The following is a 20,349-nucleotide window of genomic DNA, read 5'->3' on the forward strand; positions in this document are numbered from 1 at the left end:
AAGTGGCTGCTAAGCCACGATGTCGGCTATGCCTTCATGGTCTTGGCTTCTCACCAGCAAGAGCGGGAGATGGGGGACACAGACATGTCTCCTGAAATGGCCAACAAGGACCAGTTTGACTGGTACTCTTTTCCTTAAGTAGTTGTCATTTCTTAAAACCTGTTAAGGCTACCCCTGTTTACTGCCCCTTCTGGAGGAATTGGGTACCCATATAAAACAGGATACATTTTTGTCAAAAGTTGCTAATATATGCATATAAAAAATATTATCGAATAGAAAACACTCTAAAGCTTCTAAAACCGTTTAAATTTTGTCTCTATGTGAAGCAGAAGTCTCAGGGCATGCATTCTCCCAAAGTCTCTCTTGTCATGGAAAAAGTTGGCCCAACTTTGACGTCATCGTATACGCACTTCCCAAACAGTTACAGCTCTGGGAACAGTCTGTACGTGTTCAGCGCGAAGCCTGCTTTCAATGGGGCTTCTCATTGTGAGAATCGCGCGCTCACGAGACTTTGAGCGTGCAGAAAGGTCTCGGTCACGCGAAAAAAAAGTGTACGCTTATGCGCGCTCTGCTCGGGTGATGTCTTTTCCTCAGGATCGATTAAACGACGTGTAGGTTTCGCTTCGTCCTCACGATTTCTGTGCACCTTTATAACATGTTAAAGCTTAATTATGAACATAGTTTGACAAGTTTACTCGACATATAATATATAATTTCGACGTTTTGGTGCGCATCCACTTGAATTTTGCCTACATTTCGACCGAAATGTGGCTATTTTGAGAACCGAAAGACACAGACTTGAAAACTAAACGCTGGTTTGGTAAGTATAATCCCTTCCAGGTCTTCTGATGGAAGAACAGCAAAGGTAAGGGAATATTTATGTGGTAATTTTGGGTTTCTGTCGACTCCAAGATAGAGGAGCGATAATGCTAATTTTGGAGCGCCGACTCCTAGTATAGCCTAGTGAACGCAACCTGTAACGTTAAAAATAAATGTAACACAGCGATTGCATTTAGAAGAAGTGTATCTTGCTATACATATGTAAAACATGCATATTTAGTCAAAGTTTATGATGTGTATTCCTTGTTAGCTGACGTTATCTGCCGGAGCTATTTCATTTCTCCTGACATTGTAGTAGCATTTTTTGAACGATGCGTCATTGTAAACAGAGATTTATGGATATATATTGCAGATTATTGAAAAAAAAATGAATGTACTGTGTAACATGTTATATTACTGTCATCTGATGAAGATTTCAAAAGGTTAGTGAAATGATTTTTCTTTTAATCCTGCGTTTGTTGATTGCATATTTTTTCCTACTTGGCTATGCTAATGAGGTATGTCTGCGGTGGTGGTTGGACATAAATATGTGCTATGTTTTCGCCGTAAAACATTTTAGAAATCTGACTTGCTGGGTAGATAAACAACTTGTTTATCTCTCATTTGAGCTATTGGACTTGTTAATGTGTGGAGGTTAAATATTTTTAGGATTATTTCTTGCGTTCCCTGCGCCACATTACAGCTGAGGGGGTGGGGGGGGGGTTCCTGTTTGGGAATGTGTATCCCCAACAGGTTTTAAAAAATGACATAAACATGAAATCAGTCAATCGCAATACAATTTATAAAATCTTCCCAACCATCTGGAGAGGTATACTAACTTGTTTCCTGAGGTCCAGAAGGTAGTGGAGGAACGCAGGGAACGGGATTGGACCTTGCCCCCCCCCGACCTGACCAGGAGGACTCGCGCCTTGTTGGCTTTGGGAACCACAAGTCCCTTACCTACAAAGAGCTTTATGAGGACAAAGACAAGGAGAGGAAGAGGTATAGTGACCTTACATTCTACCTACCATTGTTAAGATCTCTTTAAGCCACTTTTTGGCATGTTTGGGACTTGTTTTTTTCCTTTATCTCAATACAGCTACATGGCCTGGTTCAGGAAATACCAAGTAAATCCGGGCACCTCAATGGGCCACTTCAATGTCTATGTCCAGCGCAGGGACACAGCCACAGAAAAAGCCTTCCTCATCTTTTTGTGGAATGATATGTTTACTGTAGCTTGTCTTGTCTTGCAACCATTCCAACCTGTATATCAGTCTGCATCACTTTGCTTGGCCTATACCTTGCTTGTAGATGTCTACCCACTATATATCTGTCGTTTGTAGCTTTTAAATGTAGATTGTGTTTAACCTAGATTCCTAATCTCTACCAACACTGATCAAAACTAAACCAAAATGCATTGTCTGTCAACAGGCTGTTAACATGTTTTGAAGCTGAAGCTCTATTCTAATTTGAATTATTTCACTTATTTCTCTGAAATATTTTGTGAGACTAACTCCTGTGTTCCTGTAGCAGTTCCTACTGCTCCCACTCCCACCGCCCCCCTGCTGTGCTAGCTCCTACTGCTCCCACTCCCACCGCCCCCCTGCTGTGCTAGCTCCTACTGCTCCCACTCCCACCGCCCCCCTGCTGTGCTAGCTCTCTGCTCCCACTCCCCCCCCCCTGCTGTGCTAGCTCCTACTTCCCCCTGCTGTGCTAGCTCCTACTGCCCCCTGCTGTGCTAGCTCCTACTGCCCCCTGCTGTGCTAGCTCCTACTGCCCCCTGCTGTGCTAGCTCCTACTGCCCCCTGCTGTGCTAGCTCCTACTGCTCCCACTCCCACCGCCCCCTGCTGTGCTAGCTCCTACTGCTCCCACTCCCACCACCCCCCTGCTGTGCTAGCTCCTACTGCTCCCACTCCCACCGCCCCCTGCTGTGCTAGCTCCTACTTCCCCCTGCTGTGCTAGCTCCTACTGCCCCCTGCTGTGCTAGCTCCTACTGCCCCCTGCTGTGCTAGCTCCTACTGCCCCCTGCTGTGCTGGCTCCCACCACCCCCTGCTGTGCTGGCTCCTACTGCCCCCTGCTGTGCTAGCTTCTACTGCCCCCTGCTGTGCTAGCTCCCACCACCCCCTGCTGTGCTAGCTCCTACCGCCCCCTGCTGTGCTGGCTCCTACTGCCCCCTGCTGTGCTAGCTCCTACTGCACCCCTGCTGTGCTAGCTCCTACTGCCCCCCCTGCTGTGCTAGCTCCTACTGCCCCCTGCTGTGCTGGCTCCTACTGCCCCCTGCTGTGCTAGCTCCTACTGCCCCTCTGCTGTGCTAGCTCCTACTGCCCCCTGCTGTGCTGGCTCCTACCGCCCCCTGCTGTGCTAGCTCCTGCCGCCCCCTGCTGTGCTGCTCCCACCGCCCCCTGCTGTGCTAGCTCCCACCGCCCCCCTGCTGTGCTAGCTCCTACTGCCCCTCCTCAGCTCCAGTCAACCTCCCAGCCAACAGCTGGACCAGTGCAGCCTGCTGCTGATGCTCAGGTAAACGTCTCATCTCACCTATGATTTGGCTATTTCATTTCACTTTTGGTTGTGTGGGGATGGAAAAGCAATGTATTGATTCTCTGCTCTGTTGCAGGTGCTTCTCCCTGAGGGATGGAAGTAGACTCTCCCAAAGGAGCAGCAAGAGTGGGTCAGTCAGGCCATTTTCACAAGGGACAAGCAGCTCAAATGTGTCCTGAAAAGCCAGCTCGAGCTGTGGTACTCCCCTCCTCTGCCTCCTAACATCAGCCAACTTCCTCCGGCCGTTCTGCCTCTGGATGCCCTACCGCCTTTGGGCCTTTAAGTTTGTTAGCACCCAGCCACAGTGCAAGCGTCAAAAGCTCACAGGCTGTGGGGTGTACAAGACGGTCTGGAGGGAGCTTGACGTGGATGACTGGTATTATATGGGGACAGAATACCTGGAGTGCCGCATCAGTAAGAGAAAGTTAGCAGGATGCTCGCTCGCTGGATGTCTTGAACCAAAACAAAAAAAGTATAGTGAGAGAAAGAGGCGGTCAGTAGGTTCTTGTCAACACTGAGGTTTTGATGTTTCAAAGCCCAATTGAAATGTTAATTAGCTCGTTGATCTGAATGTCTGACCTTTGATCTCTTATCAGGAACTGTCCAAACAAAGCAAAGTGTTTCAACGTCACCCTTTCCCCAAGCCCCTCCTTCCCTTATCAAAGTGTTTCAACGTCACCCTTTCCCCAAGCCCCTCCTTCCCTTATCAAAGTGTTTCAACGTCACCCTTTCCCCAAGCCCCTCCTTCCCTTATCAGTGTTTCAACGTCACCCTTTCCCCAAGCCCCTCCTTCCCTTATCAAAGTGTTTCAACGTCACCCTTTCTCCAAGCCCCTCCTTCCCTTATCAAAGTGTTTCAACGTCACCCTTTCCCCAAGCCCCTCCTTCCCTTATCAAAGTGTTTCAACGTCACCCTTTCCCCAAGCCCCTCCTTCCCTTATCAAAGTGTTTCAACGTCACCCTTTCTCCAAGCCCCTCCTTCCCTTATCAAAGTGTTTCAACGTCACCCTTTCCCCAAGCCCCTCCTTCCCTTATCAAAGTGTTTCAACGTCACCCTTTCTCCAAGCCCCTCCTTCCCTTATCAAAGTGTTTTAACGTCACCCTTTCCCCAAGCCCCTCCTTCCCTTATCAAAGTGTTTCAACGTCACCCTTTCCCCAAGCCCCTCCTTCCCTTATCAAAGTGTTTCTAGAACCCCCCTCCACACTCTTCACCCTCTTCTCCTCCTCTTTTTTGACCCAATTGTCTCTGTGTATTAGGCTGTCCTGTGACCTGAAGGTGGTCAGGCTGATGAGAGAGAGGACACTGGGGAACAGTGTGACCAGGCTGTACGACCAGCTGAGGGAGCAGCACAGCCTGACCTGGATGAGTCGGACCCTGGACTACCTGTCCGTCTGTGACCACTTTGTAGTCCCAGGTGCTGCACCACTGAGGGTAACACCTCCTCCTCCCTTTTGGATGTGCCCTCAGCCCAGTGGCTGCTGACTGTCCACGGCTACGACGTTCTGTTCTAACTAGAGGACTTCAAGGCCAGAGTCACCTCCACCTTTGGGTCCATCCTGAAGATGGATTCAACCAAGAAGGTGATTTAAGATGTTTTGACCAGAAATAATACTAGTTAGAGACAATCAAATGAATAATAAATTATTATTACTGATTTTATAATGACTGTATTGTAGTCATGAAACTTAGTGTCCACTCACTGACGTGACTGTGTGTTTGTCTGTCTTGTCTGTCTGTTTGACGGCCCTCAGGTGACCAAGAAACTAGCTGGGGCAGCACACGGGACAGCAGCGTGGGCCACAAACGTGGGCAATGAGTACGGCTAGGTGCTCTTTACTACGGTCCTCACTGACAGCGAAGGAGAGGGCCTGCTCGACATGGCAGCTGGCCTCCAGCAGCACTACTGTAGAGCTGAAGTGGCACCTCCTAAGCTGCTCTATGTCGACCGGGACTGATGGGAAAGGGGAAGATGGCAGCCAGTGGGATGAGCTCATCGTCTGGCTGGATGTGTGGCACCTCATCCGTCGTTTTGCTCGGGGAGTGACCACAGAGAGCCATCCTCTGTAAGCTCTCTTTTTGCAGCAGCCAACCTCCTGCATATTGGTGTAGAGTGTAGGTGTGTAGCGCCTGCGGGAGGCCAAGCGAGGGGAACTCAAGGAGAGCCACATCACTGGGCTCAGCGATGCACAGGTGATGAAGAGGATCAGCCCGAAGGAGATGGCTCGGCACTGTCGTCGCCACACGAGCGGGGCGGAGGAGACCGAGCGTCTCATCGGGGAGCAGACACCATGGGCATCCGCCTCCTGGACCGTGACAGAATGCAGGCCGTCTGGCAGACCCAGAGACAACACCTGGTCTGCATTCAGGACCCCCCTGGTGTCAGCATCTACACCAACAAGGGCAAGGACGTGACCAAGGGAGGGGTCCTCCTGCCTGTGTTGCGCTGCTCACGTGGGTCCACCTCCCTGGAGTCTTTCCACCTCCACCGCTTCATTCCTGATATGTAAAACTGGGCCATGTTGTTCCGTCATGTTGTGTGTTAACAACTATGTTCATGTGAGGAGTTCATATTTCTTGTTGTTGTCATTTATAGGAACAAGTACCTGTACCGAGCACTTTCAGGCCTACCTGGTTGGGTGGAATGAGGACCGTGCCGAAGCTGCAGCGGAGGGGATGGGGGGGCAGAAGCAGACCCTGCACTGCTATGATGGTGTAGCCCAGTACACCATCAATGAGTTGAGCCAGAAGCTCCTGGGCTGCAGTCTTGTCAAGGATCACACAAGGCCTGCAAAGTACACTGGTATGTATTTATAAATTATATCATTATACACACACACTAAAACATGTGCAGTTCTGTTTATGTACAACTCTCTTTTTTGTTGTCTCTCTGTTTATTAAGGGGAACTCATTGGGGTCGAGTATCCAACCTCGGTAAGGACCCGGATGTCCCAGACGGGACACCTGATTCTCTGATCCTCTACGCAGACGACACCCTTCTGTATACATCTGGCCCTTCTTTGGACACTATGTTAACTAACCTCCAGATGAGCTTCAATGCCATACAACTCTCCTTCCATGGCCTCCAACTGCTCTTAAACGCTAGTAAAACTAAATGCATGCTCTTCAACCGATCACTGCCCGCACCTGCCCACCCGTCCAGCATCACTACTCTGGACGGTTCCGACTTAGAATATGTGGACAACTACAAATACCTAGGTGTCTGGTTAGACTGTAAACTCCTTCCAGACTCACATTAAGCATCTCCAATCCAAATTTAAATCTAGAATCGGCTTCTTTTTTCACAAGAAAGCATCCTTCACTCATGCTGCCAAACATACCCTTGTAAAACTAACCATCCTACAGATCCTCGACTTCGGCGATGTCATCTACAAAATAGCCTGGAGACTCATATCTCCCTCACTAGCTTTAAGCACCAGCTGTCAGAGCAGCTCACAGATCACTGCACCTGTACTTTGCACCCCAGTATCTCTACTTGCACATTCATCTTCTGCACATCTATCACTCCAGTGTTTACTTGGTATATTGTAATAATTTCGCCACTATGGCCTATTTATCGCCTTACCTCCCTAATCTTACTACATTTGCACACACTGTATATATATACTTTTTCTACTGTATTATTGACTGTATGTTTGTTTATTTCATGTGTAACTCTGTTGTTGTATGTGTCGAACTGCTTTGCTTTATCTTGGCCAGATCGCATTTGTAAATGAGAACTTGCTCTTAACTAGCCTTCCTGGTTAAATAAAGGTTGAAATAAAACATGTATTTGAGGGAGGAGAGAGAGAGGAGGACGACCTGGGAGGCTTGAGGAGGAGGATGACCCCACCATCTCCTTGCACGTGCTCAATGACAGTCTCCTGTCACGTTCTGACCTTGATTTCCTTTGTTTTGTCGTTATTTAGTATGGTCAGGGCGTGAGCTGGGGAAGGCAGTCTGTTTGTTTTTCTATGATTTTGGGATTTCTATGTTTCGGCCTAGTATGGTTCTCAATCAGAGTCAGGTGTCATTTGTTGTCTCTGATTGAGAATCATACTTAGGTAGCCTGGGTTTCACTGTTGGTTTGTGGGTGATTGTCTATGTCTAGTTGCATGTTAGCACTATGTTTCATTAGCAGTCACGTTCGTTTGTTATTTTGTTAGCTTGTTCAGTTTAGGTTGTGTTTTTCATCATTCAATAAAAGGAATGCATTCACACCACGCTGCGCTTTGGTCCACTTCACACGGCGATCGTGACAGTCTCCCACCAGTCCCTCCACTCCACCGCCCACTGAGCCCACTCAACCCATCCCAGGTACCTGTCATCACACTGATGACACTACTTATTTATTTAACCAGGTAGGCAAGTTGAGAACAAGTTCTCATTTACAATTGCGACCTGGCCAAGATAAAGCAAAGCAGTTCGACACATACAACGACACAGAGTTACACATGGAGTAAAACAAACATACAGTCAATAATACAGTATAAACAAGTCTATATACAATGTGAGCAAATTAGGTGAGAAGGGAGGTAAAGGCAAAAAAGGCCATGGTGGCAAAGTAAATACAATATAGCAAGTAAAACACTGGAATGGTAGTTTTGCAATGGAAGAATGTGCAAAGTAGAAATAAAAATAATGGGGTGCAAAGGAGCAAAATAAATAAATTAATTAAATACAGTTGGGAAAGAGGTAGTTGTTTGGGCTAAATTATAGGTGGGCTATGTACAGGTGCAGTAATCTGTAAGATGCTCTGACAGTTGGTGCTTAAAGCTAGTGAGGGAGATAAGTGTTTCCAGTTTCAGAGATTTTTGTAGTTTGTTCCAGTCATTGGCAGCAGAGAACTGGAAGGAGAGGCGGCCAAAGAAAGAATTGGTTTTGGGGGTGACTAGAGAGATATACCTGCTGGAGCGTGTGCTACAGGTGGGAGATGCTATGGTGACCAGCGAGCTGAGATAAGGGGGGACTTTACCTAGCAGGGTCTTGTAGATGACATGGAGCCAGTGGGTTTGGCGACGAGTATGAAGCGAGGGCCAGCCAACGAGAGCGTACAGGTCGCAATGGTGGGTAGTATATGGGGCTTTGGTGACAAAACGGATTGCACTGTGATAGACTGCATCCAATTTGTTGAGTAGGGTATTGGAGGCTATTTTGTAAATGACATCGCCAAAGTCGAGGATTGGTAGGATGGTCAGTTTTACAAGGGTATGTTGAGTGAAGGATGCTTTGTTGCGAAATAGGAAGCCAATTCTAGATTTAACTTTGGATTGGAGATGTTTGATATGGGTCTGGAAGGAGAGTTTACAGTCTAACCAGACACCTAAGTATTTGTAGTTGTCCACGTATTCTAAGTCAGAGCCGTCCAGAGTAGTGATGTTGGACAGGCGGGTAGGTGCAGGTAGCGATCGGTTGAAGAGCATGCATTTAGTTTTACTTGTATTTAAGAGCAATTGGAGGCCACGGAAGGAGAGTTGTATGGCATTGAAGCTTGCCTGGAGGGTTGTTAACACAGTGTCCAAAGAAGGGCCGGAAGTATACAGAATGATGTCGTCTGCGTAGAGGTGGATCAGAGACTCACCAGCAGCAAGAACGACCTCATTGATGCATACAGAGAAGAGAGTCGGTCCAAGAATTGAACCCTGTGGCACCCCCATAGAGACTGCCAGAGGTCCGGACAGCAGACCCTCCGATTTGACACACTGAACTCTATCAGAGAAGTAGTTGGTGAACCAGGCGAGGCAATCATTTGAGAAACCAAGGCTGTCGAGTCTGCCGATGAGGATGCGGTGGTTGACAGAGTCGAAAGCCTTGGCCAGATCAATGAATACGGCTGCACAGTAATGTTTCTTATCGATGGCGGTTAAGATATCGTTTAGGACCTTGAGCGTGGCTGAGGTGCACCCATGACCAGCTCTGAAACCAGATTGCATAGCAGAGAAGGTATGGTGAGATTCGAAATGGTCGGTAATCTGTTTGTTGACTTGGCTTTCAAGACCTTAGAAAGGCATGGTAGGATAGATAGGGTCTGTAGCAGTTTGGGTCAAGAGTGTCCCCCTTTGAAGAGGGGATGACCGCAGCTGCTTTCAATCTTTGGGAATCTCAGACGACACGAAAGAGAGGTTGAACAGGCTAGTAATAGGGGTGGCAACAATTTCGGCAGATAATTTTAGAAAGAAAGGGTCCAGATTGTCTAGCCCGGCTGATTTGTAGGGGTCCAGATTTTTCAGCTCTTTCAGAACTTCAGCTGAATGGATTTGGGAGAAGGAGAAATGGGGAAGGCTTGGGCGAGTTGCTGTTGGGGGTGCAGTGCTGTTGACCGGGGTAGGAGTAGCCAGGTGGAAAGCATGGCCAGCCGTAGAAAAATGCTTATTGAAATTCTCAATTATGGTGGATTTATCAGTGGTGACAGTGTTTCCTATCTTCAGTGCAGTGGGCAGCTGGGAGGAGGTGTTCTTATTCTCCATGGACTTTACAGTGTCCCAGAACTTTTTAGAGTTAATGTTGCAGGAAGCAAATTTCTGCTTGAAAAAGCTAGCCTTGGCTTTTCTAACTGCCTGTGTATAACGGTTTCTAGCTTCCCTGAACAGCTGCATATCACGGGGGCTGTTCGATGCTAATGCAGAACGCCATAGGATGTTTTGTGTTGGTTAAGGGCAGTCAGGTCTGGGGAGAACCAAGGGCTATATCTGTTCCTGGTTCTAAATTTCTTGAATGGGGCATGTTTATTTAAGATTGTTAGGAAGGCATTTAAAAAAAATATCCAGGCATCCTCTGACGGGATGAAATCAATATCCTTCCAGGACACCCCGGCCAGGTCGATTAGAAAGGCCTGCTCGCTGAAGTGTTTCAGGGAGCGTTTTACAGTGATGAGTGGAGGTCGTTTGACCGCTGACCCATTACGGATGCAGGCAATGAGGCAGTGATCGCTGAGATCTTGGTTGAAGACAGCAGAGGTGTATTTAGAGGGGAAGTTGGTTAGGATGATATCTATGAGGGTGCCCGTGTTTAAGGCTTTGGGGGGGTACCTGGTAGGTTCATTGATAATTTGTGTGAGATTGAGGGCATCAAGTTTAGATTGTAGGATGGCTGGGGTGTTAAGCATGTTCCAGTTTAGGTCGCCTAGCAGCACAAGCTCTGAAGATAGATGGGGGGCAATCAGTTCACATATGGTGTCCAGAGCACAGCTGGGGGCAGAGGGTGGTCTATAGCAGGCGGCAACGGTGAGAGACTTGTTTTTAGAGAGGTGGATTTTTAAAAGTAGAAGTTCAAATTGTTTGGGTACAGACCTGGATAGTAGGACAGAACTCTGCAGGCTATCTTTGCAGTAGATTGCAACACCGCCCCCTTTGGCAGTTCTATCTTGTCTGAAAATGTTGTAGTTTGGAATTAAAATTTCTGTATTTTTGGTGGTCTTCCTAAGCCAGGATTCAGACACAGCTAGAACATCCGGGTTGGCAGAGTGTGCTAAAGCAGTGAATAGAACAAACTTAGGGAGGAGGCTTCTAATGTTAACATGCATGAAACCAAGGCTATTACGGTTACAGAAGTCATCAAAAGAGAGCGCCTGGGGAATAGGAGTGGAGCTAGGCACTGCAGGGCCTGGATTCACCTCTACATCGCCGGAGGAACATAGGAGGAGAAGAATAAGGGTACGGCTAAAAGCAATAAGAATTGGTCGTCTAGAACGTCTGGAACAGAGAGTAAAAGGAGGTTTCTGGGGGCGATAAAATAGCATCAAGGTATAATGTACAGACAAAGGTATGGTAGGATGTGAATACAGTGGAGGTAAACCTAGGTATTGAGTGATGAAGAGAGAGATATTGTCTCTAGAAACATCATTGAAACCAGGAGATGTCATTGCATGTGTGGGTGGTGGAACTAATAAGTTGGATAAGGTATAGTGAGCAGGACTAGAGGCTCTACAGTGAAATAAGCCAATAAACACTAACCAGAACAGCAATGGACAAGACATATTGACATTAAGGAGAGGCATCCTTAGTCGAGTGATCAAAAGGGTCCAGGGAGTGGAGAGGTTGGTTTGGGGGTCACGGCGATTTAGACAGCTAGCCAGGACATCGGTAGCAAGCTAGCATAGGATGGAGGTCTGTTGTTAGCCACCTCTTGCGTTCCGTCAGTAGATTAGTGGGGTTCCGTGTGGTAGAGGGGATTAGTCCAAATCACACAACAACAAAAAAATAAAAACAATAGATATAGTTATAGAGGCCCAAGAAGAAACATAATAATAATAAAAATAAATAAATTGTCCGATTGAGGAGGTGGACACTGCACCCGCTGCCAGTCAGGACACAGAGGATGACTGCCTTTCCACATCCTAAACGGCTCACATTGCTTAAGTTTCCTTCCATTCGTTAACTATTAATCTGACTAGTAATCCAACCCTTCCCCATGACTCTTCTATTTCCAGGAGTACATAGGACCTGATGGGGTGGATACCAGCACGTGGTCCTCCTGGCCAAGAGTCTGGTGAGGCGGCTGGAGGGGCCATGGATCTCTAATAGGCACATAGAGGAGATCATGGCTCTCTGGGGAAATCTTCCAGAGAGAGACAAGGCGGCAGTCTCCTACCCAGAGACGTTCCGGGACCGAGTCCTGCAGGGGCGCTTCAACAATTCAAAGACCTCAACTGTGAAGGGGGAAGAGAGTTTGAAGCAGTACGTACTGCACATTGTTCTAAACTCACTACACACATAAAGACATGAGTGTATTTCTCATTAACGTGATGTTCCCTTTTGTTAATTAATCTACCTTCAGCTCCCTGCTTGGGCAAGGCTGTGGACCTGCTCAGTGGCTCAACACCAGCAGGACAGTGGAGGCTATTTTTGTTGAGCTGTGCCACAAACATCCTGCTGGCAAGATGGTGCTTGGAAACCGGGTCAGCAGGTGGGCTGCCATCCTGGGGGACTACAGGAGAATCAGGATCATGGTGCTGGGCAGCCCAAACTTGAATACCGACACAATGCTGCAACTGTTCGAGGTCAACAAGTTGACCTTGACACAGTGGTAAGTTTTTTAATATTTTGGTATATTTTATGTATAGTTCACTGGTTGACAGTGTTGGAGAGAGTGACCCTGCTCCAGACCCGGGACAGCATGACTGCAGAGAGGGAGGAGTCAGGCCCCTTCCACGCTGCAGTCAGGAGCACATCACCGCTGCCAGAGGACAGAACGGGGCAGGCTACACAGTGTGGCAGAACAGCCACTAGTCAGCCACTGCCACCTCTACCGCCACCCAGTCTGCCTATCACCTCCCTCCCTACAACTCCAGTCTCCCAAGACCTGCCCTCGACCTCCACTCCTCTTCCCCCTCCTGCTGGTGGACCCAAGGTCTCCAGGACCACCAAATGGAGGAGGAGGTGGAATCTGAGACTGAGTCAGAGAGCATAAGCCAAACTTCTGAAATTGGACACAGTATGTATGGTACTGTGCGATTCTGTGCCACTACCTCTGGCAGCCAAACTGTGGAGGAGTGGCTGGCACTCATGAGGTCCCAGCATGGTGCCAGGGCCAGTAAACTCTGACTGGTGTGTACATTTTAAAGTCGTTTTTCTACATATGTTATTTCTCGTTTATTTATTTTTTACGACATTCATTGTTACTCTCTTGTACATTTCTCATTTTAAATCACCTTAACTTGTACAGTAGGTGTAGGGGACATCAAGCTGGGTTGGTGCACACATGACATTCCCTGTGAAATAAATAATTCAATGCAAGCAATTTTTCTCCCTTGAAATTCATTTTTATTTGTCATACTCTTTAATGTTCAACAAATAAAAAGGCGAGTAAATCAGTCATAATTGTCTCAGTCAATAAACACACTGTTTACAGAGTTGTAACACACACAACAAAAATACAGTCAGGTTCTAGAGATTTGAGATGACCAGCAGATACTACAGGTGACAGCAGGGAGTCTACCCCCCCAGCCCCCAGTGATACCCACTAATCTCCGATCGGTTGCTGCACATCTTCACTTGTTGCAGTTTGGGAGAGTCTCAGGGATAGTCTCAGTTTCCCAAGTTCTATTACTCAAGATGAATAGAGGTTTCAATAGGGCAGGCTTTGGGACTATCATCAATGCAGTCTATAACTCTACAGACCGTAAACAAAGAAGGTAACATGTTTTAACATTAGTTTCTATATATCGGAATATTTGTTATCCACCCTTTCAGTGTATCGGCTAATTCTTTATTTTGGTTATCACAGCTACATAGGCTGGATAAGGCAGCTCAACACATTGAGGAGGAGGAGGAAAGCACAAAAGGCCCAACTGAAGTGTGACAGAATAAAAAGCCACCTGAGGGAAAGAGAGGAGAGAGCCCAGCGGCGTGTTGGAAAACACAAGGACCCACCTCCACACCTGACATGTAGCCGTCCGTGGCAGCCTCCAGTTCTGAAAACACAAGGACCCACCTCCACACCTGACATGTAGCCGTCCGTGGCAGCCTCCAGTTCTGAAAACACAAGGACCCACCTCCACACCTGACATGTAGCCGTCCATGGCGGCCTCCAGTTCTGAAAACACAAGGACCCACCTCCACACCTGACATGTAGCCGTCCATGGCGGCCTCCAGTTCTGAAAACACAAGGACCCACCTCCACACCTGACATGTAGCCGTCCATGGCGGCCTCCAGTTCTGAAAACACAAGGACCCACCTCCACACCTGACATGTAGCCGTCCATGGCGGCCTCCAGTTCTGAAAACACAAGGACCCACCTCCACACCTGACATGTAGCCGTCCATGGCGGCCTCCAGTTCTGAAAACACAAGGACCCACCTCCACACCTGACATGTAGCCGTCCATGGCGGCCTCCAGTTCTGAAAACACAAGGACCCACCTCCACACCTGACATGTAGCCGTCCATGGCGGCCTCCAGTTCTGAAAACACAAGGACCCACCTCCACACCTGACATGTAGCCGTCCATGGCGGCCTCCAGTTCTGAAAACACAAGGACCCACCTCCACACCTGACATGTAGCCGTCCATGGCGGCCTCCAGTTCTGAAAACACAAGGACCCACCTCCACACCTGACATGTAGCCGTCCGTGGCGGCCTCCAGTTCTGAAAACACAAGGACCCACCTCCACACCTGACATGTAGCCGTCCATGGCGGCCTCCAGTTCTGAAAACACAAGGACCCACCTCCACACCTGACATGTAGCCGTCCATGGCGGCCTCCAGTTCTGAAAACACAAGGACCCACCTCCACACCTGACATGTAGCCGTCCATGGCGGCCTCCAGTTCTGAAAACACAAGGACCCACCTCCACACCTGACATGTAGCCGTCCATGGCGGCCTCCAGTTCTGAAAACACAAGGACCCACCTCCACACCTGACATGTAGCCGTCCATGGCGGCCTCCAGTTCTGAAAACACAAGGACCCACCTCCACACCTGACATGTAGCCGTCCATGGCGGCCTCCAGTTCTGAAAACACAAGGACCCACCTCCACACCTGACATGTAGCCGTCCATGGCGGCCTCCAGTTCTGAAAACACAAGGACCCACCTCCACACCTGACATGTAGCCGTCCGTGGCGGCCTCCAGTTCTGAAAACACAAGGACCCACCTCCACACCTGACATGTAGCCGTCCGTGGCGGCCTCCAGTTCTGAAAACACAAGGACCCACCTCCACACCTGACATGTAGCCGTCCATGGCGGCCTCCAGTTCTGAACAGGCAATTCCCCAATGGAGAGGTCTTTATTTATTTTTTTATTATATATTTTTTTATTCCATAAATGTAGTTAAATATTAAAAAATAAACAATTCAAACAATAAATAATCAATACAACTTGTTAATGAAAAGAAAAACAATAAATTACCCCAAAAATGAATGTGTTCGTTAAAATAACCTGTAACAATCATGTTTAAATAGAGCAATATACTGTGTTCATTAAGACACTAATGCCTGTTTGTCCTTCTGTAGACAAGAAACCGATACCAGCTCCAACCGGGTTGTCCCCCTCCCCTCCCTCACACCTGAAATTCAGCCGTCCATGTTTGCCCCCAGTTCTGAACAGACACCCCCCCCCCAAAGGTGAGTTCTCTTAAATTCACATTTGTGTGTTTGACTATAGCAATTTCCCTTTGTGTAATGTGTTATAATAAGCCACTACCTGTGTGTCCCTCTGTAGACAAGAACCCGAAGCCAGCTCCATCCAGAAACAACAAGGGAGCTCAGAGGACAGCTAAGGGGCACCTACCAACAAGCAAACCCCCTAATTCTAGAATTGCTGCCTCATCCACCCTCGTAAAAGGCCTCCCCCTGGCCAGGTCCACAGATTTGAGGAAGAGAGATGCAAAGGCTGGTAATGGACCAGTGAGGAAGAGGAGGTTACCTATTGCTTTCCCCTGCAAGATATGTGGCAAGCCTAAAATAAAAGAATTTGGCCACAGCCAGTACAGGGGAGAGCACTTGCACTTCTGTGAGGGAGCAGGGGGAGGCAAAACTGCTGAACTTCTGCGCAAGGAACTTAAACGTTAGCTTTTTTATATGGCACATATTGCATTTTTACTTTCTTCTCCAACACTGTGTTTTTGCATATTTAAACCAAATTTAACATTTCCTTATTTATTTGAGACTAAATTGATTTTATTTATATATTAAGTTAAATTAAGTGTTCATTGTTCATTCAGTATTGTTGTAATGGTCATTTATTACAAATATTTATATAAAAATCGGCCGATTAATCAGTATCGGCTTTTTTTGGTCCTCCAATAATCGGTACCGGCGTTGAAAAATCATTATCGGCCTCTAATTGTTTTATGTCTGGTTTGATTTAGTGTGTATGATGACCTTTTGCATGCATGTGTATATGTGTGCGCATGTGAAAGAGCGAGATGGTGTGGTTCTTGCCGGGACCAGATTCAGATGACAGTACTCTTCAATGACAGTTATCTACAAATTCCCTCCCATCCTACCACTGACCCCTCCCTTGGTGAGTGGTCTCTACAGTCTTCTACTTCACTATGGCCTTACTGTCCCACCCTAGCGTCAGCCCTCTCGATCCCTGTGACCCGCTACCCTTTTTCTCATGGAGTCGTATGAACATCCGGTGATGATTTTAGCATGTAAATCTTGGTGGGGCAAACTCAACTAAATGTTTTAGATGCATGCCAGCAAAGCCATTACACAACACATCATTGCACTATAACGGTGAGAAATGGTGCCCACAAACGGTTTTTGGCTTACATAAAGCTATCTCAACAGAAGAGCCTTCTTCTCTGCACCATGGAGTGAATCCTTACCACTGCTACACATGGCTATCAGCGGAGCCTGGTCTAGCAGCGAAACAGTTCATTCAGGCTAATTTACTGCCTTTAAAAAAACATAACTAATATGGCTGACTTGCTTAAACAAATGTGGTTTCGACTGACAATTGAGATGTACAAACTATGGCATAAGGGGATGACGAGAGGATAAGAGGCAATCCGTAATTTTGATTAAGATAATGAGTGAGCTAGGGCAGACGTAGTCAATAACTATTTGTTTAGCACTTTTGAACTGTACAGCGACCAAATTCAATATGGACCGTTCTTACAGTATTCCCCCATAACAACAAGACAGAACCGTAGGACAAATGAAAGGGGAACACAGTGCACTCTGAAAATATTCAGACCCCTTGACTTTTTCCACATTTTATGTTACAGCCTTATTCCAAAATGGACTAAAACATTTTTCTCCCCCTCATCAATCTACACGCAATACTCCATAACAACAAAGCAAAAACAGGTTTTTAGAAATGTTTTCATGAAAAAAATAACTATCATGAAATATCACATTTACATTGGTATTGAGCCTCTACTCAGTACTTTGTTGAGCACCTTTGGCAGGGATTACAGCCTTGAGTCTTCTTGGGTATGAGGCTAAAAGCTTGGAACATGTATTTGTGGAGTTTCTCCCAGTCTTCTCTGCAGATCCTCTCAAGCTCTGTCAGGCTGGATGGGGAGCGTTGCTGCACAGCTATTTTCAGGTCTCTCCAGAGATGTATGTTCCGGTTCAAGTCCAGCCTCTGGCTGGGCCACTCAAGGACATTCAGAGACTTGTCCCAAAGCTACTCCTGTGCTGTCTTGGCTGTGTGCTTAGGGTCGTTGTCCTGTTGGAAGGTGAACCTTCGCCCCAATCTGAGATCCTGAGCCCTCTGGAGCAGGTTTTCGTCAAGGACATCTCTGTAATTTGCTCCATTCAACTTTGCCTCGATCCTGACTAGTCTCCCATTCTCTGCCACTGAAAAACATTCCACAGCATGCTGCCGCCACTACCATGATTCACTGTAGGAATGGTGTCAGGATTCAACCAGATGTGACACTTGGTATTCAGGCCAAAGAGTTCAATCTTAGTTTCATCAGACCAGAAAATCTTGTTTCCTATGATCTGAGAGTCCTTTAGGTGTTTTTTGGCTAACTTCAAGTTGCCTGGTATGTGCCTTTTACTGAGGAGTGGCTTCCATTTGACCACTACCATAAATGCCTGATTGGTGGAGTGCTGCAGAGATGGTTGTCCTTCTGGAAGGTTCTCCCATCTCCACAGAGGAACTCAGGAGCTAGCATTCTCAGAAGTCCCTTACATAATCATTACCTATAATACATCTCTACACTTAGCAAAAGAGTACCATCTGCACTGCTATTTTAGCTCATCTCAATCTCATGATATTGATATCAAATTCTCTCATCATTGACTTCATGTACCTGTTTCGGTATTTTGAGGGTTTTCTGTATATTTGTCTAATGTTGGTGGGGAGTATTATTCTGTTTTAATGTTACTCCTGAATCACTATGATAAATAAAATAGTTATTCTTGTGTATTTTTAACCGAGCTGAGATTTATTTTGAAGTGCAAAGTGTAGGAATACAGTTGAAATCAGTCATTGACACAGACATGGTGAAGTAGCAGCAAGCTCGGAATGCTTGTAGACTGCAGAAATGTTTTGGTACCCTTCCCCAGATCTGTGCCTCGACACAATCCTGTCTATGAGCTATTTGGACAATTCCTTCAACCTCATGGCTTGGTTTTTGCTCTGACATGCACTGTCAACTGTGGGACCTTATATAGACAGGTGTGTGCCTTTCCAAGACATGTCCAGTCAAATAATGTTGTCCCTTTCCCCCTCATAACTTAGCCTACTGTTTATTTTTTATAACTTAGCAAAGATTTCTAAAAAACGTTTTTGATTTGTCATTATGGGGAAATATTATTTATTCCATTTTAGAATAAGGCTTTAATGTAACAAATTTGGGAAAACGTCAAGGGGTCTGAATACTTTCCGAAGGCACTGTACACATCTCAATGGCATATTACATCATTTATGCAGCAGCATACAATACATTTTTGGACTCACCTTGTGCTGTTCTCACTTGAACAGGAAGGTGGTGCTGCAGTCCTTGTGGGCACATTTTGTCATCAAAGTCTGGCATTCTCTGGATGATGGTGCTTTCAAGACAACTGGGAACTCTGGGGGAAAAACAAGATTGAATCATGATGTCAGTGTTTTTCAGGTCAGAGCTCTAGAAAGAGGACCAAGTTCCCGACATGGAATTCTGAGTTGGATGACAGTTCAAAACGGATTTTCCCAGTCGGAGCTCAGCTCTTTTTTTAAATCTGAGTTCGCAGTTGTGTTGAAATCACTGAAGTCTGAGATTCCCCAGTTCCGAGTTTCCAGTTGTTTTGTACACGGCAGAAGTCATGCTGGTTTGACACCATGGCCAATGTTTTTAACCTTTTCTGGCCCACGGTGTTGACTGTTTATCTTTTTAACACTAAGTGAACGACATTGGCTGAATATCTAAATGTATAATAACGTTAACTAGTTAGCCAGCTAACTATAAATTATTACCGCCCTTTATTATACATTATTAGCTAGCGACAGGAATTGTTTTCAAGAAAATCGATGACTGAAACTCACCTTAATTCCCCCTAAATACACAACTGTGTTCAGAAATCCGCGATGAAATACAGCTGACATTACCTTTACGATTATCTTTCCCACAAGTACTCAGTAGCCTGTCAAAACAATATCCCGAAGAAGCCTGAAGTTGAACTTAGTGGTGAGTCATTATTAGTAGCTCTAACAGAAATATTAGTATTGTAGCGACCCGCACAGACAGCCGTGTGTTATGTGTTAGGCTATTAGTGGGTTGTGTTGTACTTACCAGTACCAAGTGTTCGCGGGGTCCGACATGCCAATCAACCTGCTATCTGCCAATCACGGGAATGCCTGGAATGTTCTGATGCCAGGCATCCTGGTGGTTGGAGGAGTGGCGTGGAGGGTGGTTTGGGCAGGGGGATGGAGCATTGGAGGCTAAAACCAAATTTAGCCATTGTTCTCTCTATTACGTTTGGGCTTCACAAGAGAAGGTCACGGTTAGTTTGTAGGGTACCTTTCAGTTATTTGGCGTGGGCTACGGCCAAACAGTATCCTGTGTTATGTTGGGTTAATAGACCGTCAATTCGTTAACTCAATCCTCTGTCTGGACAATTGTTCCTTTAGGAAGCTGAAGAAATTCGGCTTGTCACCAAAAGCACTCACAAACTTCTACAGATGCACAATCGAGAGCATCCTGGCGGGCTGTATCACCGCCTGGTACGGCAACTGCTCCGCCCTCAACCGTAAGGCTCTCCAGAGGGTAGTGAGGTCTGCACAACGCATCACCGGGGGCAAACTACCTGCCCTCCAGGACACCTGCACCACCTGATGTTACAGGAAGGCCATAAAGATCATCAAGGACATCAACCACCCGAGCCACTGCCTGTTCACCCCGCTATCATCCAGAAGGCGAGGTCAGTACAGGTGCATCAAAGCTGGGACCGAGAGACTGAAAAACAGCTTTTATCTCAAGGCCATCAGACTGTTAAACAGCCACCACTAACATTGAGTGGCTGCTGCCAACACACTGACACTGACACTGACTCAACTCCAGCCACTTTAATAATGGGAATTGATGGGAAATGATGTAAATATATCACTAGCCAC

General features: G+C 46.8%; 1 protein-coding gene across 1 annotated transcript; it reads left to right on the plus strand.

Annotated features, from left to right (window-relative positions):
• Positions 1-9,480: 9,480 nt before the first annotated feature.
• LOC115112623 (uncharacterized) lies at positions 9,481-14,379 on the plus strand. Its single transcript, XM_029639657.2, has 3 exons — positions 9,481-12,031; positions 12,132-12,380; positions 13,581-14,379. The coding sequence occupies exons 1-3, from the start codon at positions 11,895-11,897 to the stop codon at positions 13,804-13,806; spliced, it is 612 nt and encodes a 203-aa protein (XP_029495517.1). The 5' UTR covers positions 9,481-11,894; the 3' UTR covers positions 13,807-14,379.
• The last annotated feature ends 5,970 nt before the right edge of the window (positions 14,380-20,349 follow it).

The sequence above is a fragment of the Oncorhynchus nerka genome, linkage group LG28 (genome assembly GCF_034236695.1).
Source record: "Oncorhynchus nerka isolate Pitt River linkage group LG28, Oner_Uvic_2.0, whole genome shotgun sequence".
NCBI classification, from domain to species: Eukaryota; Metazoa; Chordata; class Actinopteri; order Salmoniformes; family Salmonidae; genus Oncorhynchus; species Oncorhynchus nerka.